The sequence below is a fragment of the Dioscorea cayenensis genome, chromosome 6 (assembly GCF_009730915.1).
Source record: "Dioscorea cayenensis subsp. rotundata cultivar TDr96_F1 chromosome 6, TDr96_F1_v2_PseudoChromosome.rev07_lg8_w22 25.fasta, whole genome shotgun sequence".
NCBI classification, from domain to species: domain Eukaryota; kingdom Viridiplantae; phylum Streptophyta; class Magnoliopsida; order Dioscoreales; family Dioscoreaceae; genus Dioscorea; species Dioscorea cayenensis.
The window spans coordinates 383,347-410,992 of NC_052476.1; the positions used below are offsets into that span (position 1 = coordinate 383,347).

The window sequence follows — 27,646 nt, forward strand, 5'->3', positions numbered from 1 at the left end:
TTTGCCCAATGGTCATGAAATTACTGTCACATAATTTGGCACAATTAGGTTAACAGATAATTTTTTGATCTGTGAAGTTCTATATGTTAGTTTGTGATTGAAGTGGTTTGATATTGTTGATAGGAAGAGAAGACTATGGTGCTGGAGATTGACAGAGATTTCAGATTTTCAGATTGAAATGTGTTCAGAGGGGTAAGTTCGTCATTTCAGGTATTCAAAAGTCTGTTAAAACTGTTGGAGTTTTGGCTGGAAAAGAATCAAAGGCTGAGATTGATTTGATCAAGGAAAAGTGTAAGTCCTAGGCAGAAGTTAATTCAAGCATCGGGGTTGATTGTATGGTCCAGATCTGATCTATCAAAGAGATGTGTTTAAGTTCGAGGCAACTGCAGAAGCAAATATTAGATGAATAAGTGAACGGCTGGGATTTAATCATCATCAAGTTTTGGTGTTAGTTCGAGGCAGGATGGCTTAAGAGGTTGAATGGATCCAGTGCAGACGCGTGTTGTGGGTGACTAAGCTGATTCGTTTCATTTTGGGTACTAATGTTTATATGTAATAAATATCTTGTGTTTTTTCAGAGATGTGTAATGTTGTTACTGTTTTCTGTTTTCATTGAGATTTTCAAGGTTGTATGAATTATCCTGAGTTATGGAGAGTGTTTTAGCTCTTGATGTGAATAAGAAAGTTGTCCTTTGTTTGATCCTTTATCTATATAGTAATTTTCATTATATGTTCCTTCTTTCAATTATAATCTTCTATCCATAGGAAAATTGATGCAACAACTGAATTGCCAAGTTGTCTTTACACCTGAATTGTGTATTTTACAGGTCCCTTCACTGAAGAGGTCACTAGTTCTTGGTAAATCTTTCAATGGATTATTTCTACTACAATCTCATCAAGGAGAATTGCAATCTACTCAATCCTACAATCCTGTGATTGACACTGTCAATTCACAGAATAGTTTTCTGTCTACAGACATTTCTTTTCCAGTTTATAATTCAATTGTTTGTTCTAGTTCTGTTTTGTGGCACAACAGACTTGGACATCTTCCTTTTCTTAAATTGAAACAGCTTTCTTTACTGAATTCTGGGAATGATTCATGTTCAATTAGTTCTTGTGATATTTGTCCACAAGCTAGACAATATAAATTGCCATTCCCTAAAAGTCAAATTCATTCTTCTTCAGTTTTTGAAGTGATCCACATTGACACTTGGGGATCTTAGCACACTCCCACACACGAGGGTTATAAATATTTTCTCACAATTGTTGATGATTTCAGTAGAGCTACCTGGACTTTCTTACTCTCAACTAAGTGAGATGCATCTTTCACTTTAAAGAATTTTTTCAATTTTGTTAAGTGGATAAACAAGATTTTTATTGAAGTTAAACAAGTTCACCATTGTTTTCGTTAAATTTATTGCCAATACCCTCTTTTCTTTTGTAATTGTTCGATTTTAGTCAAATGAATCAGTTGAATTGTTATTCGGAAAGGAATTCAAAGGTTTGGTAAACCAGGAATTGGAAATTTTGCTTAATTTTGAAGATCAAAATACTGTAACATAAAGTAACACTGACATAATTAAAGTACTTAAAACTACTAGTTGGCCATATAAGCCAAATGACACCATACAAGCCAAATGACAAGAAAAAAACTTAATTAAAAGCTTAAACTAGGCCCTATAAGTCAATTTTCTGGGGTGTTCTTCTCTTAAACTAGGCCATATAAGTCAATTTTCTGGGGTGTTCTTCTTCTCTTGAGAAGCCACGGCAGCAGTACCTCCGGAGCTTCCGGAATTTCCAGAATCACCCGGGCTTTCAGAACTCCCGGTCGCTGGTGTTCCAGGGGTTGCTGGTGATTCATCCCCCATTGTGTTTTTTTTGGTGGGTTTCTGATCACATCTTGGCCTTTTGTTAGTGTGGGCATTAAGTTTGTCAATAGACTCGAACTTATCCCCACACCTGCTGCAAGTATACTCCACCATTTGAGGGTATGGCACTGTGGAATGATGTGATGAACAGTTAGATAAATTTTTTGTTATGGTGGTGAAGGTGGTTGGATTAAATACATTCATTGATCAAATTGGTCTTTGAAATGCAAACAATGTGATGAGGAGTCTGTCAAGAGAATATATTCCACAGTTTTGGTCCAAATGATGGTCAAGCAATGACCAGGAATATCCAATGAGAGATGAGAAACATAAACTTTGAATGAGCCTTTCCTGCTGCCTTTGGTTTTTTTAGACTCTCTCTCTCTCGTCTTTAATATTTTTTGTTTTCAAGTTTTTTTTTTTTAATGTTTGTTTTCATGACAAATTGATCTTCTTTGGAATTTATTTGATTGGGTTGACTGGTTTAATTGTTAGCCAAATGATCACCACCTTTGGTTCTTATTTATTTATTTATCACTGTATTATTATATTATTAGATTCAGGGTTTGCTTTATTTTACTCTATTCATCCCTTTTTCATGTTGTTCAGTTTTTGTGGATTTGGCCTCAAAAGTGTTGTTTTCCGGGCGATTCTGCTGTTTTGAACTGGGTTTGACTGTGGAGCAGGGGATGGGATTTGGGGTTTATTGATTTATTGACTGATTTTACAAAGTATTTTTTTGGAGTTTGTGATGTGAATCAGATGTGCAATATATTAATAATGCAACCTCCTTGGTTGTTTTGTGCAGGGAAGGGAGTACGTCTGCAGCCGAAGAGAGGAGGGGAGGAACGAGGCTTCTTATCCCTCCTGGGCCTGGGAGCTTATGTATCCTGCTTGTCTTGAGGTTTGTGTACTGCTTGCTTGATGTTTATTCTATTGTTTCGCTCAGTGTTATCTTCTTGATCTTAATACAGGTCCAGACGCATGTAAATCCCACATTAGATGGGTTCCAGGAAGTTTGGAGATATGATGATCATTACGGCAGAATGTTATTATTATTATTATTTTATTTTTTATTTTTTATTTTTTGGCGGCTGCTGATGATATTATGACAATTATGTTGTGATCTATCTCCGCCTGGTTTGTTCTGCTGAAAATAGGTGCCTCCAACAACATAATTGTGCATTAGGATGAAAACTTGTTTTGGCTTCTGTTCTTATGATAGATTTGTTGGAGATTGAAGGTGATCAGAGTATCTACATTGCAGGTAACTATGTGAATGTCAATGACACAGTTGTGCTTTGGAACCAAGACCTGCTGAATTGTCTTGTAGTTGTTTCTAGTTACTTGTTTAGATGTTTAAAGTTGTTGTTACTGTATTAGAAGCTGTTTGTTTGTTTTAGCATGTATGCTAGTGTGATTCCAGACAAGTATGTCTGTTATGTGTTTGTTTAAATGACTGAGTAATGAATGAATGAAGTAGAGAGTGCTTTTCTGTGTGAATTTTCATCTCAGTTCTTCTTCTTCAGTGTGAGATTACATTTCATTGTTGGGACTCTGGTGTGTGAGTGAACTTTACTGAGAATTCTTAGTGTGCGTCTCTCGATCCTGACAAGATTAATGCAGATTTGTCTGGAGGTCCCAAACAGTTAGAATACCACAGCTCTGTTTCAGAGTAATTTGTTCTTTTGGCATCTCTACTTTGAGTTTATGTTTTGATAGGCTATATTATTCTAGTATTTAATGGTTTTATTCTGCCTTTTTGTAAACAGGATGGATGGAGCTTGACTCATGCTTTTCTCTTCTCTTTTCCAGAGTGTTCAGCATGCAATATATGTGGAAGAACGCATTTTCATCTTATGCAGCTTTGTTTTGTTGCTTAGAAGCTAGATGTGAAGTGCAATGCCATCTTATTGTCTGTTTTTTTATGGCACAATTGTCAAAAGATGCTAGTCTATGTATGTTATTTCTAAGTCTATGAAAATTCATTCTCCGTTTCCTTCTGTTCTATAAAGCAACTAATTTTACATCTCAAACTCAAATGATGATTAGCCTGTTTCTGGGGTTGGATTTAAATTCACCAAGGAGAAGCACTGGTGCATCAATAATGCAGAAATGCATGACTAATTCCCCTATGTTTTTATGCTCTATAACATTTTAGAAAATTGGCATAGATTGAAGTTGTTGAGTTTTTGCAAAACTAATACCTACATGACTCAGTTTACTTCTTGTTTATGTCTTTATCTGATTATGTTGTAAAAGTTTTTAACTAGTTAATGCAAGATTTATTCCTAAATGAACTTATGTTCTTTATAACATTGGAATGTGATCATTCCTATATAATTAAAGGAATATCATCCTGTTAAAGCCTTCAATTATTCATTTATAATGATTTCCATTGCCTACACTTTTTCTTTTTGAATTTTGTGTTCCTTATATCTCAATCTCAAACCCGATAATAACTAAACTCATGGATTTGCAGATTGTGTTATTTATCCAGACATTGCTTTCGTATGCAGGACTCTATGAGCAATGTTAATATTGAAAGTGGTAATGACAATTGTAATGGTAATAAGGGAGTGCTGTCAGCGTAATCAGATGGGCCAGAGCTTTGCTTTCTCCACCAGCAATGTTTGCAAAGGCTTTCAAGGAGATGTGCATAATGCTAAAGGAAACCACGTGAGGTGCATCATATTTATCACGAGGCTAATATTCAAACCAACAAAATAACACAGCAGAGCGTCACACTCCCCACTTAAGCACATGGACCTAGATAGTTTGGTTATTTATTTATTTATTTATTATTAAGACAATATACATTTATTTATTATAATAAATATTTGACAGTAAATTCATTGATTGCTTATGTACAAAGTACAAACTACGTTTTATCACAATTGTTTTTAAAAAAAAAAAAATGTATAAATCACATTCATTACTCAAAAGTTTCATAAAAAGCATATACTATGCCCATGAGATGAAATCATGCCTTCAGTGCAGACTCAAATTAGGAGACATACATAGACCGGACCTGATTACACTACAACAACAAACAAAACAGGTTCATCAACAGTAATGACAAAAACTGAAACAAATATCAAATCTGCATCATGTAATGTAGCCTGAAAAAGCCTATACAATAACAAGCTACCCCATGATATACCCTCAACTCAATATGAAAGTGAAACCAACCCTCTTCTTTTGCTTAAGCTAAAATATTATCCTCTACTCTGCTCTACTCTACTCAATCTTTAGATACGAAATTGAAGGTGAGGTAAAAAGAAACTAGTTTTCCTTGTATGCCTTGGTGTTCAATTCCTTTGTGCTCTTTATAGGCTTTGGTGTCTCTTCTTGTTTAACTACTGTTCCATTGCAGCCAGTGGAAGCCTCCTCTGGTTTCTTCCTCTCAGGGGGAATGATGCTGCCGGCGCTTTTCTGACAGGAGATTGCAGAGGCGAGTGCTACAGGCATGAGGCAGAGGCCTTTGTTCTGCAGGTACTGCATTGCGGTAGTAACATTTGATTCCATCAGCTTCACAACTTCTTGCTCAAAGGCGAAGTTGTCTTGAGACTCAGATAAATCTGCTGTCCCAGACCCAACTGAAAGCAGATTGCCGGAACCCTGCTTGAACAAGTACACAATGCAAAGATATTAAGGCCATCTGTCTACATTTAGGGAAAGGTGGATGAGAAGAATAAGCACTTTCATATGTTCAGTCTCACGGACAAAATAAAATGAATTAAAAAAAATAAAGGAAGTGTGTTGCAAGAGTTCAGCTTTTCTTGTCCTGAATTCATTTCCTTTGGTTGACAGCCTGATCTCATGCTAACGAGCTTTGGCTAACCAAGGTTGATATGGATAGATGTAGATGAAAATTGACTAACGAATTAAGACAACTTGTAGAGAAAAAAATGACACCTCATTCTGAACATCTGTGATCAGCGGAACAACTGCTCCAGCAGCACCCAACCTGCTCATGCTCAAAACCTGTATTTCAGATTCCAAGAAGAGCAACATAAATCAGAAAACAGAAGAGCTGGATTAAATTGGTTTTAACGGTTTGTTATGGTAATATATGAACCTTGACTTGCAGCTGCAGGAACTTGACATAATCAATAATTTCATCGAGCATTGATGCCTTGTCAGTCTGCAGGTGGAGAAAAGTGCAGATCAGCAACATACTACTTACTATACAGTACAGAATAAAGGTAAAGAACTTCACAAACCCAGAGACAACCAATTGAGTTAGATATTGAACCAGTAAAAGACAGGAGCAGATGCAGAACTTGTAGGATCAAGACAAGTTATCCAAATAACAACACACACACACACACACACACACAATATAATCACAGATTGAGAGCATAATAGATGTTTCAACAAATTTAGCAAGATCCGCAGAACATTCATATATTAGAAGTTGTCAGATATCACAAGCAAACTGATTTTGTTTTTGAACCAGATTGGGGGCTCTTTGCCAAACTATGAGTCAGAATCATGTCGATATGCAGAGAAGACCAGAAAGACAATGAGAGAAACGGAGTTCAAATATATACATTACCTTATTTGAGTTTGGTACAAGTTCTTGGAGGTTCTTCATCCTTTCTGCTATTTTCTCTCTTCGGAGCTGTGGTTTCATAATTCAAGTTAACAGATGGTTTTTCCAGTAACATCAAATGGACTAAAGTAGGGCATCAAGTTGTGGCTTTGGCATGCCAAAAAATCATAAACGCTACCCGTTCAGCAATACTATGCGGGTCAGTGGCCTGGCCACGCCGTGCTCTAACACGTGGCTTTGCAGCTCCATTGCAACCGCTACTACCATTGGTTGGAGAAGCTTGAACACCCAAAGCAGTGCTTGTATACTGTTTGATGTGATTCCCTTCAAAGGTCTGTAGCAACTAGACATAGACAGCAAGAACCCATGATTGACAAAAGTTGTCTTAGACATGATCAAAGATGAAGGATCAAAGATGACGAAACAAAATTGAACGAACACTGGATATAGAGAGCAGAGAGACACTCATAATCGTCAAAAGAAAGGCAGGCAAGTCTACATTAGCAATAAATGAACACTTTGTATAAGCACATATTTGATTTTCAAACAAAATCAACATGGGCATTATCAAGAAGAAAAATGAAGGTTGTGGAATTGAATTGGTTTTCTTTCCTAGAGTTAGAGCTATGGTTGCGGGGAACAAATGTTAGCATTAAAAAAAAAAAAAGCCAAATTTTAAAAAAGAATGTGATACCTGCTGATGTGGCTGGAAACCATCAGTTTTGACCAATTTAATCTGTTGTCCAGTAGGATAAGAATGCAAATTAGGATTATGAAGTACATTCTGATCCTGTGAACCAGAACATAAATGTCAGATGACTTGCACTGTTACATCTTGAGACAAATGTGCAAATCAAGTGAAAAAGTATACCATTTTCAAGTGTACAGAAGATGAAGCTAGCCTGTCCATTTGTTGAAATTTGCCATCTTCCATGCATGCTGTCCTCAACATATCAGCATTTTTTCCCACCCCTTGGGAAGTAAGACCTTGTGATTTTCCATGTCCCATGAGGAGAGAAGAAACTCCAGGATATGATGCAGGCCAAACTGTCGGCATTGGAGAATTGGAATGGGAATCTGTAAGAGAATGTGGAAGCACAGGTAATTCACCAACATTGCTCTCAATTGAACCAGAATCAGTTAGTCCACTTTGAGGTAGCGTGATAGAGCATTGTGTGTCTAAATTTGTGCCAAATGATCCAGCTACTGTGATATTCCCCATCATTCCCTGTAAGGAGAAAAAAAATACATACATGAATCGTACACATCGTATTTAAGACATCCATTATTGATAGGCAAGAGAGAAGATGGAAAATGTTCATACCTCATGCTGCAGTTGATTATCTGTAGGATAGATGCTATTATTGATGTCATATTTCAGGGTTTCATTAAGAAAGATAGAAGGGTTAGCATTATGTCCATGCAGGATTGGTTCTGCAGCAACCATATTGCCCATAATATGATTCGATGGAATCATGCATATACTTGGGGTTTTTTCATCCCCTTCATAAACCCCTACTGGATCGGCAAGTAAGCTACTTGTTTGAGTTACAATTGTCTCAGCCCATGATCTCCCAGAATAGTTTACATCTGCCCATGATGGTGATGGGAGAAAAGGATCGATGAAGTCATCCATTGGAACTCCAGACTGTTTGATGAAAGTGGAGCTTTAATACTTAGATGAAAAATACAAGCAAATCTCGTGGAATAAATTCCCTCAACCAGAAACCACAGAGGACATTATCCCCCAAATCCTATCACCAATCTTTCAGCCTGATATAATGGATCATCAATCTGGAACATAGTAGCATACACCGCATCTGAATGATTAATCAGTGCACAAGTCCAAGCTCTAGCCTCAGAGAAGAGACTGATAGGTGAGTTTTTATCCACACGTTTCTCTTTGCTTGAACCTGGCACAGTGAAGAATATCCTTCAGCTCATTCTTGTTTGATGGAAAGTGTCATTCAAAATAAAATTCCAATAAAAATAAATAAATTTTCAGTACATAATAGTATTCCAGTACAACTATAATATTATTGATAAACCAGAAAGGCAAATGCGACAATTAAAATAATTACAATTTCCTGCAAATCAGAGAGAAGGCCACAGATGGCAAATGATACTTGCAAAACAATATTTAAAAAATAAATAAATAAAAGAGTGGAAGAACATCAACACCTGAAATTTGCAATCATTCAAAGCCATAAAAAAGTAGAAAATTCAATCTACATGGACTTAATTAGTACTTGGTACACAACCACAAGAACAAGAACAAGACACTCTTTGATGAGCACATGATCAAGAGGAAGAAGTACATAATGAATTTTAAGGCTTAGCAATAACGAGATAACAATCCGAACTCTCTGATAACTTAATGCAAACTTATCACTATTCGGGTTGATTCCACCTACGCTCAATTTCACAACCACAGATTTTTCATTAAGTTTACCAATCAATTCCAACTCAGTGCTTCATGCACTAAAAAAACCCATCTTTACAGTAATTAAATAAAAAAAAAACTACAAAACCGCAGAGCTAGAAGAAAGAAACGGAAGCCATTATAAGGCAATAAACAATCCAGTATTGAACAATCGATAACAATAAACGAATCCAAGCAATAACAAAGGAAATTTAAAATAAACCAAAATTGAAATCAAATGGAGCTATGGAGATGGATGAGAAGCTACCAGAGTTTGATCCTTCCCGAGATGGTGCTGCAACGGTGGTCGGACCCAGCGCCGGAGCTATCGCTGATCGTAAACAGGTCAGTGGTGGCCGGAGCCAGAGCCGTGATCGGATCCTAGAGAAGCAGAGACGCGAGAACAAACGAAGTGGAGCAGTTCCAAGGGTTCACACTGAAGCAATACAAAAGAAAGAGGAGAGCAAGAGAGACAAAGGCCTTTTTGTCCGTTTTGTAAGCCAAGTTTTGTTATTTCGATTACATTCAAGGGGTTTTTCGAAAAAACATGTAAATTTTATGATTCCAGGGACGTTTTCACAAGAGTTCCACTATTCTTTTATTCATTTAACACTGTGAGAAAATATATCAGATGTACACGTGGATGCAGCTGATTGGCCCGAAGAAGCACATCAGAGACTCGGTTACCTTTGATAGTCACCCATCTTAAATGACGATAATGCCACTAATTCGAGGCGGTTACGGAAAATGAGGGGCTCTTTGGTCATTTCGCCTGCCGGGCCATTCGGATCAGTTGCCGGCGATCTCGACGGGAAAATCTCACCGTTAAAACTTGCATGCGTGTTCTTCCCTCTGTGTAAATTTGGAAACGTACGGGGGTTTTTTTAAAAATATTGTCATAAATAAGGGTAAAATAGTCATTTTAACAGCGAGGCAGTTTTATTCAGGCCGGATAATGCGGAGAGATTTGGGGATTAGCGTTTAACGTTTGAAGCAGATATTTAATTCATTAAATCAGAGTGCCTTATTATTAATAATAATATTATTATTATTTTAAAACAAATAAATCAAAATCTTAATTTAATATGTTTATGGTGATTAGTGCTAAGTTAAAAGCTTGCACTTGTTTTGAAGTGCCTTTGAGAAGCACATGAGTATCTAAATTTTGACTTAATTATTTAATCCTTTTTTTTTTACTTATAATGTTTTGTGTTTGTGTCAGTGTGCATTCACAGATCCCTATAGAATATTACACCCTCTTTTTTTTTTTTAATGAATTTGATTCGTTTTTAGAAAGTGCAAATAATAATGATGGTTAAAAGTATAATACAATATCATATTCAAGACTAATTTGATTGCTAAAATAATCCAATTGTAATTAAGTTCCCTATTTTTGGTTCTAAGTAGCCGGCAAAATTTCAACACTTGAATTTATTATAGTCTATAATTGTAATTTCTTGGGGATGTAGAAGCCATGTCCCACACGGCTGCTTCTCTCGCCTTTTCAACTGTTTTTTTTTATGATGATGATATATATATATATATATATATATGATGAAATAGGATCACAAAGGACAGGCCAAAATGGAACTTATATGTTGACTTATGAATGAACATTTATAAAATGTCATATTATTTATCCATATTAAGAAACTATCAAATGCTATTATTGTTTTTTAGCTCACATGATTCCAACTCATATAAGACCTTTGAATTTATATAACATATTTCCACGTCATTAACTTATATATCAAATGTATGTAAAATAAAATGCATGAAGATTATGACGATATACAATAAGGTTTTCATAATGCAGGTTTTAAAAGATAAATTTTCATTAAATAAATAAATAAAATACATTGGTCAAGATTAATTGTATTTTAGTTGCTGTAATAATTAGTATTGATTTAAATTAATATAATAAAATTATTTATTATTTAATACAAAATATTTTTTTATATTAATTTAAGCTGATATAAGTATGAAGATTAATATATTGCCTTTCATATTTAGTATTTAATAAAAAAAAAAATCAAACCATGCAGCATAGTGAAGTGGGCCTGGAATCAGCCCATCCCATACAGTTGAAACAGCCCAACAAGCCCACGTTCATGGTGATTTTTTTTTTCTTGGTTTTTTTTAATAATTGTTTTATATATATATATATATATATATATATATATAAAGGTGCTAGTGATGATTCATTGTGATTCAATTGAATTGAGAGTTGTGGCAACTTGGTTCTACAGCATTTGGACTGAAAAATGAAAGAGACCGTTGTTCTGGCCGTTAAGAAAGACGTGCACAAGTCTCCATTGAGCAAGTTGGGGTAGAGCCCGTGCAAACATATGCGCCGGGACCACCCGTGTACGACCATTACTCACAATCAATGATTCTTTAGTATTGATGATTTATTTTGGAGATTTTTGCTGAACTTCAAACATATTAAATAATTACTGATCCTATATCATGATCGAATCGTAGTGCAATTACGTACCCACCAAAAAATAAGAACTTTTTCTTGATATGGCATGCATGCTATCAGTGTGTTACCACTGTCCAAGTTTCACGATCAATCGTTTGTATATGCCATATATTGTTGGACCTTAATTACCCTTTAATTTGATCTTCTTGAGCATTATATTTTGTATATATTGTGTGTAAACTCTTAATTCAGTACTGCAACTCAATGATAACTTTATGTTGCTTGTGGGAACCAATTAGCAGTGTGGAAAAGATCTTGGAAACTAATTAATTAGGGGCACATTGGATGGGCTAATTAAACTCTTCAGTGGGCACACGTACTCTTGTTGAACATGCAGGTGTACGTACTGGAAACTTAATTAGGTATGGTAGGCATGTATTCCTAAGTAGCTTATTTGTTAATTATTAGTTAACAGTAGTGACTAATAAATTACCTGCGCACAGGAATTCATTCATCAGAAACACATGCAGATTCTCTCATATGATCAGTCAATTAATGTTGAATCAACCACAAAACACAAGCTATATTTGATCTTCATGTTCTTCTAGATTGATCATATGATAATTTTTTTGATTGAAATTAATGATATCAGTTAGTCATTCAATGTGGATAATGTCGTCAATCCACTTTAACAGCATTAATTATTTTATTTTATTTTTCAGTCATGACTCTTTAATTAAATTGAGAAAAAAATTGATTCTTGATCTCAAACCCTTTTTGTGTTGCTTTGAAAAAAATTATACTTGAACTAAAATTGAAGCAAAACCTAGAAGAAGATATATCATCTTAAAAAGTAAAAAAAAAAAAACCAAAAAATATTTTTAATTGGTGGTAGGGTAGAATTTAAAGGAGGGTCCAATCTGGCCGTTTCTTGACGTGCGGTTCTCAGCGGAGGGGCTGCTGAGGCCTCCCCAAAATTTGTAAGGGCTGTAGTCAAATGTTCTCCGATCAATGGGATTGGGATAAAATCCAGGCGTCGGGATGAACATGGGCCACATGGTAGCACCAACACCAGCACTAACAGCAGCAGGATGAAAAGGAATGGCGTGGGGATAAAAGAACTGCTCGTTTGTTGCGCCGCGGTCAAAGGTGGTGGTCCAGTGTAAGTGGTTGCCGCCGCCACGTCGGTAAATAGGAGGGACACTGCCTAAGCCTAAGCCTAAGCCTAAGCCTAAGCCTAAGCTGGGGGAGTCGATCTCGATCTCGCTGCTCGCGTGTGGTCGCCGCCGGAATCGTCAATGTCACTGCCAATACCACCCCACCAGTTATATAAATAAATTACTTGTGTTTTTCTCTTTTTTTTTTTAATATTTATAAATAAATATATATATATATATTAAATAAAAAACTAAGAATTATCTAAAAGAAATATGCTGAGATATTGGAAGAACTTTAAAGATCAAACAATCAACTTAAAATTTATATATATATATATATTTCTTATCACAAAAATCCAGCAAATTAAAAGGTAGAGAAGCCAAACAAACCATTTGGCGATAGATTTCTATTGTTCTTGACGCATCCGGAGAAATTATGGCCTCCTCCAATCAACTTGCTTCCACATGAATAGCAAAACGCGCACTTACACCTGCAAATTCATAAAATATATATATTTATATATTTATAAATGAATAAATAATGGTGACATATATATATATATATATATAGTTGCTCACCTGCATTGAATATTAGAACAACCAGAAGACTTTTGCACATAAAAAGAGCAATTTGGACACCTTTTCCAGCCACGATTGATAGCCATCTTCACAAAAACCACATCCTCAGTGTCTTTACAAAATTTCTTATATTCTTCACAAGTAAACTTAGAATGCCAAGCAACTCTGCATTTAATACAAAACTCTCTATTGCAATGTGGACAGACATTATAAACACATCTCTCTTCTTCATCAACATCATCATCATCAGACCATACCAACAAAGCAGAGCAATCATTGAATGGACAGTAGAGCTTCAATGATTCTGGGAATGAAGCCTCACACAATGCATCAAGCCACCTTGAATATATTTTTTTAGGCAGTATCTCTTTGCAAATCTCTGGATCTAAGACTCCATCTTTGCATGATGGTTCTGGACACTTTAAATGCAGCATCCCATGATCATGCAGACATACAGTGATGAACGAGCTTATGCAGTTCATGCAGTAACTGTGTTCACAAGCCATCTTATTGAACATTTCATGGTTTTGCTTCTCTTCCATGCATATGTTGCAGTAATATGTATGTTTCATCTCTGGAGGCACAATTACATAAGAAGAAGAAGGTGTTGATGATGATGTTGATGTTGATGATGATGTTGATGATGATTGGCTTGGCACAAGTATGGATTGTGATTTACGTGAACTGTGGTACTGGTCTCCGAGGTAGACAATTGAAGAGGATTTTCTTTTCATGAGGAGGCTGTTGAAGCTCTTTTGATTCATGATGGAGAAAAAATAATATTGTGCAAAGTGATCAATATAATGATGTATGATGAGCTTATTATGTTTCAATTTTATTGTTTTATTCTGGTTTTTATTTATTTATTTTTGGATGGAGGATAAGACTGTTGAGATTTTGATTTGTCACATCCTAATCTTGACGCACAATTTACGGTGATTTGTATGATGTGGATATTTTTTTATTTTTTTAAACAAAAGATAACCATAATTTATCATGAAAAAACAAAAGATAAACCACAATTTATCATGCGGAAATTTTGATCTTAACACTATATAATTTTGTAGTTATTTTTAAAAATACAAAAATTATCATAAAAATAATCCTCAAATTCCATCTGTCTATTTTTAACTTATAAATTGATTATCTTCCTCCAAATAAAAAAATAATTATTTAAAAAATAGATAAATCATAATATAAGTTAAAAAAATTTTGATTTTTAAATTATGAATTACTGATACAGGAAATTTTTAAAAAAAGTGATATTAATAAATAAAAACAAGGAACTTAACTCTTGGGGAGATACTTCACAAAAAGCAAACTTCTTTGGCAGCTTTTAAGGAAGGAATCAAAGTACAAAATTTACCTTTTTTTTAATTAATAATAATAATAATAATAATAATAATAATAATAATAATAAAGAATGCTTCACAACAAGGAAAATAATCCATTTCCCTCCTTGTTGCACAAACCAAAAGTATACTTTTAAAGACAAAAGGACCTTCATGTTAACACTCTATAATGTTTCTGATCAGACATCATCATTACATAATGAAATGAGTTCAAGTAGCAAGAGGAGGGAGGAGAATGAATTCATTTGAGAAGAATGAAGAACCAAGTCTTAAGAATCAGCCCCATGAATCATCCACAAGCTTTACAAGATGTTGCTGTTTCTTCATACTAATCCTCCTCAGCTTAAAAGCACTGGTTGTGATCATTCTTATCATATTAGTCTTTGTCATCAGACCAAAACAACCCCAATTCCATCTCCACTCAATAAGTTTTCAGTCATTCAACTTGGATGTAAATTCTAGCCAACAACTCAATGCTTCTTCATCACTTGCCTATGTACTACTTGTGACCGAAAACCCGAATAAGCTTGGAATACGGTATAATCCATCAGAGCTTGCAATTCTATATGACCATGAAGCCTTTGGTGTTATCCAAGTTCCGGTGTTCTACCAGCCTCTGAGAAGCAGGAATGTGACAGTTCAAGTGCAGGTCTCATTCCAGCCATGGGAAGTCAGTAAACTCATCAATGGAATAGCTCTATCTTCTAATGGTACAATCAATGGTGAAATACATATATTTGGTATAATTCAAGCTCAGCCTCATGCCTTGAACTTCCCTCTGCTAACTATTAAAGGTTCACCTTGAACTTTTCCTGCAACTCAAACTTCTTCTTCTTCTAATTGATGCTTTTGAACATGTTGCTCTTTCTGCAGGTTTATCTTGATTGCAGGGTATGCATTGAGTATGATGGTGGTGTTTGGCCTTGCATTCAGTAAAGAAGCAATTGGAGTACTTAAGTCACACAAGGTATGCTTGGCAGACTATATCAGGATTTTTAATCAGATTAGTTTAACAGTCTGAATTTGGATTTGTAATGCATTGCAGACTATACTTCTCTCCAGTTTCCCACATATAACACAGAAATGCTCTGTGGCTCTCTGTATATAAAAAAGATCAAAACAGGAGCTCTATGTTGATAGTTCTTGATTTCTGATTATTTGAACGAGATCAGGAATTTGTGTAATTGTACCCAGCCCTGCATCATTCAAACAAATGTAGCAATTTATGTACCATAACAGAATGACAAGCTTCCAATAAATAAAGAGAGCAACAATGTGTCTAGTTGTGTACAAGGCCAAAACTGTGCTGTTTAACACAAGAAATACAAATTCAAACGAGGTCGGCAAAGAATGCTCAGTGTGACTTCTTATTTTTCTTAAGCTTTCTGGCTTTCTTCTCTTTATCGGCCATCAGATGCTCAAATTCTTCTGCGCTGGCGAATGGAGAAGGTCGAGTTTTTTTCTCGTGTTTCCGCTTCTTACCAACCTGCTTGGACTTCTTGACTATGATACTTTCATCATCATCATCATCGCCATCACCATCATCATCACTATCACCATTATCTACACCCAAGACATCATCAAAATCTTCACCGTCTTCATCATCCCCATGTATTTGTTCTTTAGGATGCTTTTCCAGAGTATGAGCATCTGCGACTTCTGTGTCACTACCATTTCCAAGTAAAGCATCATCATCATCAGCAAATTTGTCAAGGTCATCATAATCATAACCTTCAGTTTCATCATCCATGGGAACTTTTCCAGAGCCCAACATGTTATCAATTTCCTCTTCCTCACTGTCATCGTTGATGTCTGGCAACAGGTCGTCAGCATCTTCATCCTCTGAAGCCTTCTTCTTCTTTGCCTTGGGCTTCTTAGATGAAGTCGTTTTGTTCATGTAGAACCTATGGAAGACAACATCTTCTGGGGGCACATCTTCCTCTGCTAGCTGTAGGATCTCATCCCCAATCAAACGATGATTTGTGTCAAGCTGCAAAAAAAAAATATATATATATATATATATATATCCAGTAAGCACTATAGGGTAGTGAGAGGCACGGTCAATGTCTTCTAAAAAAAGCAAGCCATGAGGCCAGCTCAATGCAAGCAAATTCACCGAGCACCAAAGAATTGCATAATTTATAATATAGTACATAATGAGATGAGAAACTGAAAATAGTACATTAGAAAAAAATGCCTAAGAAAGTAATTGAAGAAATGATGATGAATTGTATCTCAATTGATACAATTCATTGTCATCTACAAATAGAATGATAAAAACTTTCAACCATGAATGGCATCAAAGGATGGGCAAATTTGATGTGAAAACCAAGATGAATAAATGAATATACTATTATATTATATATATAGATAAGATCATGTAAACAATGACAACCAGAAACCATAAAGCAGCAGTGAACTGTTGAAGTGGCGAGAGAGTCTAGCACATGTAACAAACCTTTTTTGCAGGTGCAATCTGGGATCCACCATGCCATTTGCCCTCTGCTCTCCGGCTTGCCTTTGGTTTCTTCTCCATGAACTTGTCAAGAAATGCACCAAGTGAGAGATCATTTAAGGGGTCACCATTGTAAACAATGGTTGCCCCAGATAGTAAAGTACGAGCCATAGTCGCAACAGATGGATGTACATGTGCAGCTAAAGTTGTTAACTCCCACCAACTCGTTCGGTCTGCATTACTACCAGAAGCAAAGAAGAAAGTAAACATGCCAGTTTCATATGTTATGATCGATGAAGACACAAACTTTGATACATGAAAAGAAAAAAACAGAGCAGTGCTTGACATGAACCATTTATTTGTATTGGTACACAATTAACAATTTAACTAGATGACAATTGCATTACAATGAATTGTCTTAAAACTTACACTGGTAATTTCAAGCAGGCCAAGGTACAAAACACTCATTTCCAAAAAAAGAAAAAAGCAGATGTTAACAGCTAATTGGATGGACAACTTATCTTTATTGAATTATGGGACGAACAAGCATTAGTATGCATCTTGTATAAAGAAATCCAACTAATAAGCAGTCTTGCAGACTCTCAAACACTACTTCAGCCTAGAAAACATGAGTTCACTGCAAACATGATAACTGAGCTACCAGCATTTGACCATAAAAAAGGGGCTTAAGTAAAAGAAAGCCAATGATAAAAAGGTTTCAAGACACATTACTAATTAAATGCAAAGTAAACCTTAGATTATTAACAGAGAAAGATGACTACTAGGTTTCAGGGACACATTTTCAGTCCCTCATTGGCATACTATAAAAAAAGAGCAGCTTTCTAATGCAAGCACATGAACAACCTCCATGACACTTTTTTTTAATTGCAGATGTTATTCTTTAAATCTAAACAAACCAGACAAAAAAATAAATGGATAGATGTGTTTAATTATTAAATGCCATTATGAGTGATTTTAAATGTAAGAAATACCAGTAAGAAGGTTCCCTATGGCGTGGATCATATCCTACAGCAGAAGATTCCTGACCAGGTCCTTTGTTAGCATAACCAGATTGGAATTGCGTTCCATCATTCACATGGTCTTCTCCATCGGAATCATCATGAACACAAGCATAAGACGCTGGAGGTTTTACACTATCAAATGCAGCAGCATGAGCACCAGAACTCCCTGGTGTTTTACTTGAAGGAACGGCTGAAGAATTCTGAGGCTCTTCTATGATATCCACAAAGTGCTCAAGGTCATCATCTACAGACTCATTTTGTAGTGCCATACTCCTGTTGGATGCAAACACTTGGAGCATTACAAACTAAAAAATTCAAGTTCAGAATTAGTTCTGATGTTTAGAATAACATACCACAAAGGAGGTTTTGCTTTCAGAACCTCAGATAGTAAGAATAAACATCCACAAGCATATTGAGCAGGTCGCTGAAGAGAAACCTATGAAGATAAATTTTTAAATGCTAATGCTGTCAAGAGATCAAACTTAAAGCTCTTGCAGATGGCATGCTATTCAATAAAATAGGTGGTTGGGACATATGACCACAATATATATATATCAATGCATATAAGTGCAAGATCATATTATGTAGAGCGACAAATGTATATTTGTTAAATAAGAACATGAGTCAACAAAATATTTCCTGTAACTAACCTGCAGCAGCCGTTTTGAGAAGGCAGATACCCGTTTCAGATTTACATCATTCTTCATAGCTTTGAACAGTAGACCAAGAAACATTTCTGGCTGGACAATAAAAACAAAAGTTACAAATAAATTGCTTAGATGCATGGAAAAAAAAAAACAGAAGGAAGGCAGTTAATAATCAAACAACTTAAAGATATATTCACAATAGAGTTAAGCTAGCAAAACGGCTGTGAAAGCATCATGCTGGAAAATAGAAGGCATCCAACAAACTATGGCTTGTAAAGGTTTAAAACACCCAGAAATTGAATTTGGGTACATCAAGATGCTTAACAAGATGACATGAGTGGACCCAATAGCAGCACAATGCTATATCTTAAATTATCAATCAACTTTCGAAGACCATGTTTACAATTTGTCCACAGGAATGTCAACACTGTTTGCTCTGTAATTATCAGTTCACCAACATTGGTCTCTTTGGACCTTTTCAAAATAAATCTTAATTTCTTCAATTATACATCCCTTCAACATATGTATAAAATTTGCATCTTGCTTAGAATGTTTGGTTCCCTTTAATAACGCAGAATAGATTAGAATAATGGCAACAACAGAAACCCCAAATATACTCAGAAAGTAGAGAAAAAAATACCTTGGAGGAATTTAGAGCAGCGGGAGTTAATAGTTTTGAATACAATGCACGATAAAACCGGTCACTAAGAATCTGATTTCTTGATGAGATCTGATACAAAAGCATCAAGGATTGAACCCCTACATTGAAATTCTCAGCATGGACCTGCATGTGAAGAATTTAATTTGACTTGAGAAACTTTAACAACCTCAAGGTTAGTGGTAGTTAAACATAATAACAAAGTTAGTTCTAATGGTAATTAAAAGTACATCTGAAATATGCACTCACCAACTTGAAAAGTATTGGCATTTGAACCTCTAAAATATCATCAGCCTCATCACTTGTGACATATGGAAACGCTCTGTTTACTCCCTGCATAAAGATAGAAGGGGATCCAGGGTAGTATTACCGATTCCATTAAAAGATGCTAAATTAAAGTTCAATGGATAATAATAAAACTATAAAAGACCAATCAACTTTCAAGGAGAAATCTTCATATGCAAATACTATAAAGCATTATAGCTAGCCTCAATATAGTTATTAACTTATTATGTCTCAACGACAAGGGGGATAATAAGGAAAAAATTTGTGAAAAGAGATGGGTGCATAGAGTCATAGACCCGGCATAATGCCATTATGCTATATATAATAACTAAAGTAAAAGTGGTGCCCACAAATAGATGCCAAACTGCATAACTAAATCCCCTGGAGAAATAGAAAATACATAATTTTAGCTAATAGTGACTATTGATCGAAACACCCAGGGAGATACACATCTTCAACATTTCTTAAAACATTGATGTTTTAAATAATAGAAATTACTTACAGTTAGCAGAGCAGAAAGAAGCCGAGAATCCATTTCAATGGACTCAATAGGTCCTTTATTATCATGAAGCGAGCTAGTCTTTTTCTTGTTCAGTTTCCCTTTTTCATTTCCCTTCTTACTACCTTTCGCACCACTTCTATTATCAACACTACGAGCATCTGAAATCAGCACCTGCGATGACAAGCTCATTGAAAATATCTTATGGTGTAAATTTGTATAAACAAGTTTAGCTAGGTAAAAAAGAAACCAACAATATTCAATACATCTACATTGGTTCCAACAAGAAGAAAAAGCAACTCAGCAGAATAATAATATAAGCATTCACAATCCTTGGCTTCAAATTAGTTCAAACAGTGAAAATTTTCATAGGAAACATTACTGGAAAAGTTACAACTGGCAGCGAATTTGGCTTAAAAGTTTGGAGGTTCTAGAGGTCTTGACTCGGTCAATTTTCACTTGTCAAGCTAGAAAATAAAGAAATTCCATGATTACATTACTCGTGCCTGCAGTGAGGATGGAAAAGGCCACATTAACATAGTTCAAAAGGTCGTAGGATATTGTTTTAGTGCGTTGAAGACTGCACTGGTAGGTGAAATGCAGAAGTATGATGAGTATAATTTGCACTCAATATATAGACTTTCTCTAACTCATGATGAATTAAATGTGAATTATTTTGAACCAATTTTATTCCTAATCTTATTGCTATTGCATTGTGGGAAAGAAAGAGAATGATTTGAAGGAAGAATGCGTCAAAAGCCCAAAAATTGGAGAAAAGAGGATCAAATTTTAATAAAGAGTGAACAAGAAAAACAGAAAATCTAGCGCCTAGGCGATACAATAGTAAGAAGTGCAAAACATAAATTATAGCACCTAGGCGCTACACGCTTTGGCACCTAGGCACTACCCCGATTTCAAGTTATAAAAGGAGCTAGGGTTTGAGACAAAAAGGAGGAGAATTTTGGAGATCAAAAGGCCGGGAGCGAAGATTTGGCGAGGATTCATTGCCAAGCTTTAGTTTTAGTTATCCTTTGCTTATTTGATTATGAACCTTATTAATATATTGAGCTTTGCAATTATCATGTTCTAAATATCTTTTCTAGAGCTACAATGTAGCCAGATTATGGAAACCTAGATTCATCTTTGTTTAATTTAATTAATGCTTGTTTCAAGATTATGTTGGATATTTTAATCTATGCTTAATGTTTGTGATTGCTTTATCACCAATTGCATGATTAGTAATTCGATTTGAGACCGAAAGGTGATAATTGAATTAGGTCTTGATTGAAATATCATACGATCACCATAAGATAGAGATATTTATGAGATTGTATACATCATTATAAATTTCTAGACTTTAATGAGTTCTATAGATTCATAGTTATCTCAAAGATGATGTTAACTTATCTAATGGAAAATGCTATTGATGCTTGAGAAAGATCAATAGGTAATTTAGGGAAATTTGATGACAACATAAGAAATAAACATTGATTAATTGAACTTGATGATCTAGGTGGAATTAGTCTAGGTGAACTCGGAAACTCTAAAATCTCCAAATATTGATTTCTCTTCATCTAACTATCTCTCTAGTCTTTGAATTAGATTTTCTAAATTAAATCTTTTCAATCTCATTAATCAAGTAGAATTAAGGTTAGTAATTTTGGTAATTAATAAACTCAATCCTCGTGGGGCAACACTCTCTTATCATTATATTACTTGTTTACGAAAGCATATACTTAAGTTATAAAAATCACACAACAAAGTACCAAAGGTATTGATGAGGATGACTAGACAAAAGAAATGAAGGAATAGGTATTGATGCATAAAGGTATACATCAACATACTTAGATCAAAAGGTATTGAGGAACATCCAAGGCAATGCAATATTAGTATATTACCATGAACTACAATGCTCATACCAAACAAAACACTATGGGGAAAATGGCATAAAAAGAAGAGGAAACATATATCAATACAATTTCTCCGCTTAAACAACTTATCCTCATAGCATTATGTGCAAATCAAAATAATACAATAAATAATACTAAGCAATCACAAATTATAGAATTAAGAATTTTACCTTGAAAAGTGCAAAGTATACATCCAAAAGACGTTTTGCTACCTTGGGTCCATCTCCTTTACTACTCAGTAAAATTTGACTCAAAAAGTTTACCTGAAGAACCATGTACACAACATCAGAAGTAAAAAAAATCTTAGATCAATAGAAAAAATATTAAATTATAATGAACAAGAAAGTAATTAAAAAAAAATGGCATTCATGGCATATAACAAAAAATATTACAGTTAAAAAATATCACCAAAAGCTACCCTGAAGTAATATTCAAATTCCTGACTTTGAACCAAGGATAAACAAAACTGAACCTCAACCCAGGCATCACTTGTCATTCAATTCAAGGTTTGTTCTCTAACAAGAATGATGCAATGCCTTCTTTTAGAAAAGCATCAACAAATAATGACTTGAAGAAGAACTCAAATTTGGCAGCATTACACCTGTTTTGCAAAAACAACTGCACTCATGCCAAAACAATCTAACCAGGTTATAAATTCTTCAAAATGTCACAAACAGGTCAGGGCAAAACACTCTAGGCAAAGGACTCCCTCAAATACGACTAACCCAATCTTCAAAAATTCTGGACCATATGAAAAGGAAGAGAAAGAGAAGAATTTAAGTCCATCCATCAAAAGGTAACATCCAAGATTAAAACAAGCAATGCTTCTTTAATACCATCGAACGCTTATGAGCACAAAATGTAAAATCAAAAATTAACAAAATTAGTAATAGTGAAAATAACAGAAATTGATATATGAACACATTCCATGATAGTAATTAATTTCAAAACAAAGCTCAGTAAAAATGACCTCAACTTACAGCTTGATATTTTGCTCGCAAACCTATATGTGGTCGAAATATAAAAGAATCAACTTCATCAATCACCACTGCCTACGGCAATTAAAGAACATACATATAAGTGAAAATAAGATATTGGAAACTCAAGAAGAACTGAAGAACACCATGAACAGTAAATAAATTTATCACAGTCACAAATTTGTCCACTTTCATTTTACAGAAGTAACTCAATAAAATCAAAAGTGAGCTAAAAAGGAGTTTACACCGTAATAATTCAGAATCACCTAACTAGGAAAAGAATATAACAGAAAACTGACTCGTTCTCCCAATACCAAACCATTGGTTCATCAATGGCTAGTAACTACATAACTTAAATATCTCATATCTGATCTGTTCAGTCTACATCAATAGAAGAAGAATATCTTCACACCACAGACAACCATCTCCTCATTGTAACTTTATCAGAGCATTGAGTTAAAATAAGCAAGGGGAGACATAAGAGCAATGGCACTATATGATGATGTATTAAAGGAACAAATCTTTAACCGAGCATATCAAGTAACCGATTTTCTGGCAAGTTAAGGCAATTGAAAGAAGACAAAGTCAAATTCAAATTACACCTTCAAGCAGCCTATTTAACCCCCAAATAACAGACAGATCTCATTTCCCCGCTTAACAGAATTTTTATTGAAAGTAGACAGAATTCATGACCTACCAATAAAACAATACTGACCAATCATGTAGAATGATCAGTACAGTCCTTCCCATTTGTCATAATAGACCAAGACAACTAGTACAATTATGCTATCATTGGAGATGACAGTGAGTTCAAGTTCAAATACCTTCATGTTTGGATGGGCAGATAAAAGGCATGACAAATGATATGCAGCACCAGATGCTGCCTTTCTCTCTGGATCCCCTAACTGCCAAAACAAAAAATACCACTATTACCATGGAATGTACAAGACAAATTTGCTGGCTTGAAACGTTTATTCACTAAAAGGGGGAGAGATTTAATAGAGACAAAAAGGATATGTATAAAATAAAAAACACAAAATGCACGTGAAACAATGTCCTCAAGGAGTTGCAGGAAGGAGATACTTACTTTATTAACAAGAGCAGCAAGTAATTTACGCTCCTGCTCTGGCTTACTTTTCAACAGAACGTAAACTGTCTGCAAAGAAGAATGAAATACCAGCTCTATATTAGTCTTTAACAACAAACACTACTGTCTTAGGAGCAAACAAAGAAATTTAACATTAGCTCTGCGACATTTTGATAGCCATCAATTGATTAAAGTAGATAACAAACAAGTCATTCATCGAGAGAGAGTAATGAACAAGCCTAACATAAAAAACCGTGATTCCACAATCCCATGATAAATTAAGAAGAAAATACAAGATGGATGGAGCTTTATAAAAATCATGGAATCAAAAGCAGTGAAACACAATGAATCAGTGGAGCACAATGAAGAGATCAGCAGAATCAAGTAGAACATAATCACATCCATATAGCATTTTACAAATTTATCAAGGTGCAACTACCCTTATCCTCGTTGTAAAAGCATACAGTCACAAAATAATAAAAAAATCAGTCAAAAGAAAATGTACATTTACTGCTCTTGGAAAATCACAGAGCTTGGAAATTTCAACCTTTTATGCTGACTAAATACATGAGTTATCATATGGGAAGGAGGTCAGCTTACAGAAGATGCTGAATGCCCCACATCTCAACATCAGTTATGCTCATAAAGCATAAAGAGTAGTTACAACACAATGATGACATACGAGACTTGAGAGCGGTCAGTAGTGCATAATTTGGCCTTAAGCAACTAATTTTACAAGCACTAATATGTTCTACAAACTAGAAGAACAATACTTTTAGCAGCACAAGAGATAGAGATGATAAGAAAACTTAAAGATGAAGGTTGAAGTTCTTAATGCTTCAGATTCCACTAAGATAAAGAGCAAAGACCAAGTTGACCAGTCTTTCCAATAGACCTTATTCAATCAATTTGTCTACTTAGAAAAGTATGTGAATAGAGCTATAAATCAAAACATTTGTTGAGGAAATTCTGATATGATAGTGAAAAACAGGCCTTTGGGGAATTATAATTATGATGGGCAAGCCAACCTTATACCTCAGGAATAAAGCATGAGGGAATATTACATGGATTGAGTCAAAAATCATATAGGAGTGACATAGGTTGACTTATCATACAGAAAAAAGAGGATTCACAAACCTTCATCGCTTTGTCTTTAAGGTTGGGTAACATATCCTTTAGGGATTCTTCAAGTGCAATAACAAACCGTTCATACCTGTATGCAATAGCAAAACAAATATAGCTTCAAAGCAATCCAACAGATGTATATCATTCCCAAAAGCAGACTACACGTACAATGTTTCCCAGCACCATGTGTAATACAATGCAGCTTCTATGATAATAAGGGGCATATACTAGCATCAAGCATGGAAGTTAGGAGGGACTTATTATGATCGTCTCAGAGGATTAACACATTGCAATAACTTTGATTGTTGTCTACGTAGAGACAAGGTTTGGGTGACAAGTAAAGAAGTGGAAAGTATGGTAAACCCATAACATTAACAAACATTGACCAAAATGAATCTAATTTGGTGCATCTAAACAGCTCATCTAGTGATTGATTATGGTTAAAAAAGAGGTGATCTCCAACCAAAAGTACACTCCCGAAAGCTATGTCTAAAATGAAATACTTAGTCATTTCTAGCTGTTTTCATAAATTATAGATAGAAAATGAATCTAGGAAACAGTCAAACATATGCAAACTTTGCTTCCACTGAAAAAGTAATAGATAGAGCACACCTTTGCTTCAGACATTCTTCCCAGTACCAGAAAAGTAGAAGGGAGAAACCATCCTTTGTTTCAGGCAATTCATCCAAGGGATGTTGCAGCAGGGCTCTCAATTTCCGGTCAGGTAGTAACCTGACAATGGGGAAATGAAATAAATGTATGATTAAGCAAAAATGTGCCAAAGTTTCAGAAAGACTAGGCTGTTTTACAATAGCAACCAGTATAACTTCTAACCAAAGGCTGTTCTTGTAGGGCAACAATTACAATATAGGGCAGCAGATTTTTCTTCAGATAAATAACTATTACAAAGATAAAGCAGAATCCATAGTTATATTATATCAATACACCTATATGACAGAAAAAACCTTTAGACGGAAAGGGAGATCTAGAAATTGCAAAATGAACAGCATCAAATGTAATGAGAAATTCATGCGCTAAAACAGCTTAAGGGGAAAAAGGGACAATGCAAACCTCAATAAGAACAACTCTCTTAGAGCTTCAAAGCCAGTAAATGCATATCGTTTCCCAACCTTTGATGTCACCATTGCTGCATTTGAGGGAAATCCCAATTCAGAATAAAAGGATAGCAAATATCAAATGCAACCATGTATTAATTATCAAAGAACAAATATCAATCTAATGAATACCAAAAATTCCAATTATTGCTTGGCCATCAATGAAGAAGGTCAATCTAGATGATAAAACCTGTTAAACCTAAAGAAAAGATGTAGAAGCATGTAAAAGGTGGGCCATCTTCATCAATGGTGATATGCCATAAACAAAAATGATCATTCCTACTTCACATGACAATTTTGAAATCTAGAACCATATTTTTATTTTCATAAATTGTTTTAGATTAACAAAAATAAAATAAAAAATTGACAAATTGTGAACGATTATGAACTAAAACACTTTTTGCACAGTGTCTATAATGTACAACTGTTTTGTCTCGCCTTTGCCCATTAAAACAAAATAATATCCCAAGCTTTAACCATTTCCTCGTCTCATATACTCTTCTGAGATAAGCACACAAACAAATAAAAGGTGAAAGCCAGCACCTTTGACATGCCCAAAAAAAAAGGGCATCTAAAAGGTTCAGAACAAATATCATTCACAAATTAGACAGAGTTCAACAAAAAATACTCACATAAGAGTGCATCCAGAGACCTCATGTTCGCAATGGGATTATCTTCCACAAGACAAGTGAAAGCCGAAACCTTATCCGCTGAAGTCCCCGACCTTGCAGTCACTTCCAGAAGCCTCATATCTCCCTTGTTCCTCCTTGACACATCATAATCCCTCGAATACTGCTCCATCAACCCCTCTGCAACCTCTCTCTTCTTGGCAACCAATGCCTTCAGCTCGTCAATCCCCAAGGCGGGAACTTTCCTCCTCCCTTCCTCCCCAAGAACCTTAATTTCAAGCTCATCAGCGTCGATGTACCACTGCCCGGAAAGCAAGCTGGCCTTCATCAGCGGAAGCTTAGGCAAATCCTTCTTCTCTGAATTCGTAAACGGGCCGACATCTAAAGGATGGGGCTTAGGCTTCGGCCTTGGGATGTCATGATTTTCCTCGGATTTCTGATTGAGATCGGTGGATTTCTCAAGATTTTTCCCAGATTGTTGGGGCTTGATAGGACCGGACTTGCGGAAATCGGAGTCATCGAAACCAGAGCCGCCGAAGGTACCGTCGCCGGCGGCGAGACCAAGGGAGGACGCGAAAGATGCAACATCGGATTTCAAAATGTCTACATCCTCGGGAGTTCGCTGGGGCTTCTTGGGCTTCGAGACCACCATTGTTTCCGGCCAGAAGAACAAGAGAAAGGAGGGGGTTTCCACTTTCCAGGGGGGAGAAGTGGTTAGGGTTTTAAGTAGGGTTTCGGATCGGGTACTCAATAGAAGAACCCGGATCCGAACTCTTATTGGGCCTCAGGCCGAAGAAATCTTCCTTATTGGGCCTATGAAACCACTGTTGTTATACATTATCGTCATTTTATGTAGTCATAGGGTATTTTGGTCTT

The 27,646-nt window shown here is 35.4% G+C and overlaps 4 protein-coding genes and 1 long non-coding RNA gene across 14 annotated transcripts; 2 read left to right on the forward strand and 3 right to left on the reverse strand.

Annotated features, from left to right (window-relative positions):
* The first annotated feature begins 1,626 nt into the window (after window positions 1-1,626).
* LOC120263304 lies at window positions 1,627-3,865 on the forward strand. Of its 7 annotated transcripts, none has more exons than XR_005537046.1 (5): window positions 1,627-1,988; window positions 2,677-2,772; window positions 2,843-3,135; window positions 3,485-3,543; window positions 3,641-3,865. It is a non-coding gene; the product is annotated as an uncharacterized LOC120263304 (long non-coding RNA). The 7 variants fall into 7 exon arrangements; XR_005537045.1 differs by having other exon boundaries at window positions 3,495-3,543; XR_005537040.1 differs by lacking the exons at window positions 3,485-3,543; window positions 3,641-3,865 and having other exon boundaries at window positions 2,843-3,390.
* A 981-nt stretch (window positions 3,866-4,846) lies between these two features.
* LOC120263707 (transcription factor bHLH7-like) lies at window positions 4,847-9,307 on the reverse strand. 4 transcript variants are annotated; one of them, XM_039271673.1, is made up of 9 exons: window positions 9,117-9,307; window positions 7,751-8,339; window positions 7,298-7,654; window positions 7,121-7,216; window positions 6,605-6,760; window positions 6,430-6,495; window positions 5,950-6,015; window positions 5,787-5,855; window positions 4,847-5,489 (listed from the first exon to the last, which is right to left on the reverse strand). In XM_039271673.1, exons 2-9 carry the CDS (start codon window positions 8,060-8,062, stop codon window positions 5,154-5,156), a joined length of 1,458 nt encoding a protein of 485 aa, XP_039127607.1. In that variant the 5' UTR covers window positions 8,063-8,339; window positions 9,117-9,307; the 3' UTR covers window positions 4,847-5,153. The 4 variants fall into 4 exon arrangements, with proteins under 4 accessions (XP_039127607.1, XP_039127606.1, XP_039127610.1 ...); XM_039271672.1 differs by having other exon boundaries at window positions 6,605-6,769; XM_039271676.1 differs by having other exon boundaries at window positions 5,265-5,449; window positions 6,605-6,769.
* Window positions 9,308-12,144: 2,837 nt separating this feature from the next.
* Window positions 12,145-13,773, reverse strand: LOC120263611 (probable E3 ubiquitin-protein ligase ARI10). The gene is made up of 3 exons (XM_039271575.1): window positions 13,010-13,773; window positions 12,821-12,921; window positions 12,145-12,577 (listed from the first exon to the last, which is right to left on the reverse strand). Exons 1-3 carry the CDS (start codon window positions 13,771-13,773, stop codon window positions 12,417-12,419), a joined length of 1,026 nt encoding a protein of 341 aa, XP_039127509.1. The 3' UTR covers window positions 12,145-12,416.
* A 781-nt stretch (window positions 13,774-14,554) lies between these two features.
* LOC120263855 (NDR1/HIN1-like protein 13) lies at window positions 14,555-15,548 on the forward strand. Its single transcript, XM_039271830.1, has 3 exons — window positions 14,555-15,155; window positions 15,235-15,328; window positions 15,407-15,548. Exons 1-2 carry the CDS (start codon window positions 14,597-14,599, stop codon window positions 15,243-15,245), a joined length of 570 nt encoding a protein of 189 aa, XP_039127764.1. The 5' UTR covers window positions 14,555-14,596; the 3' UTR covers window positions 15,246-15,328; window positions 15,407-15,548.
* Window positions 15,549-15,599: 51 nt separating this feature from the next.
* On the reverse strand, window positions 15,600-27,479 carry LOC120263853 (CCAAT/enhancer-binding protein zeta). The gene is made up of 16 exons (XM_039271828.1): window positions 26,774-27,479; window positions 26,098-26,173; window positions 25,639-25,758; window positions 25,039-25,114; window positions 23,902-23,970; window positions 23,639-23,719; window positions 22,818-22,889; window positions 22,008-22,100; window positions 19,931-20,101; window positions 19,393-19,476; window positions 19,126-19,269; window positions 18,489-18,578; window positions 18,192-18,274; window positions 17,809-18,111; window positions 16,820-17,057; window positions 15,600-16,351 (listed from the first exon to the last, which is right to left on the reverse strand). The coding sequence occupies exons 1-16, from the start codon at window positions 27,420-27,422 to the stop codon at window positions 15,716-15,718; spliced, it is 2,985 nt and encodes a 994-aa protein (XP_039127762.1). The 5' UTR covers window positions 27,423-27,479; the 3' UTR covers window positions 15,600-15,715.
* Window positions 27,480-27,646: the final 167 nt, after the last annotated feature.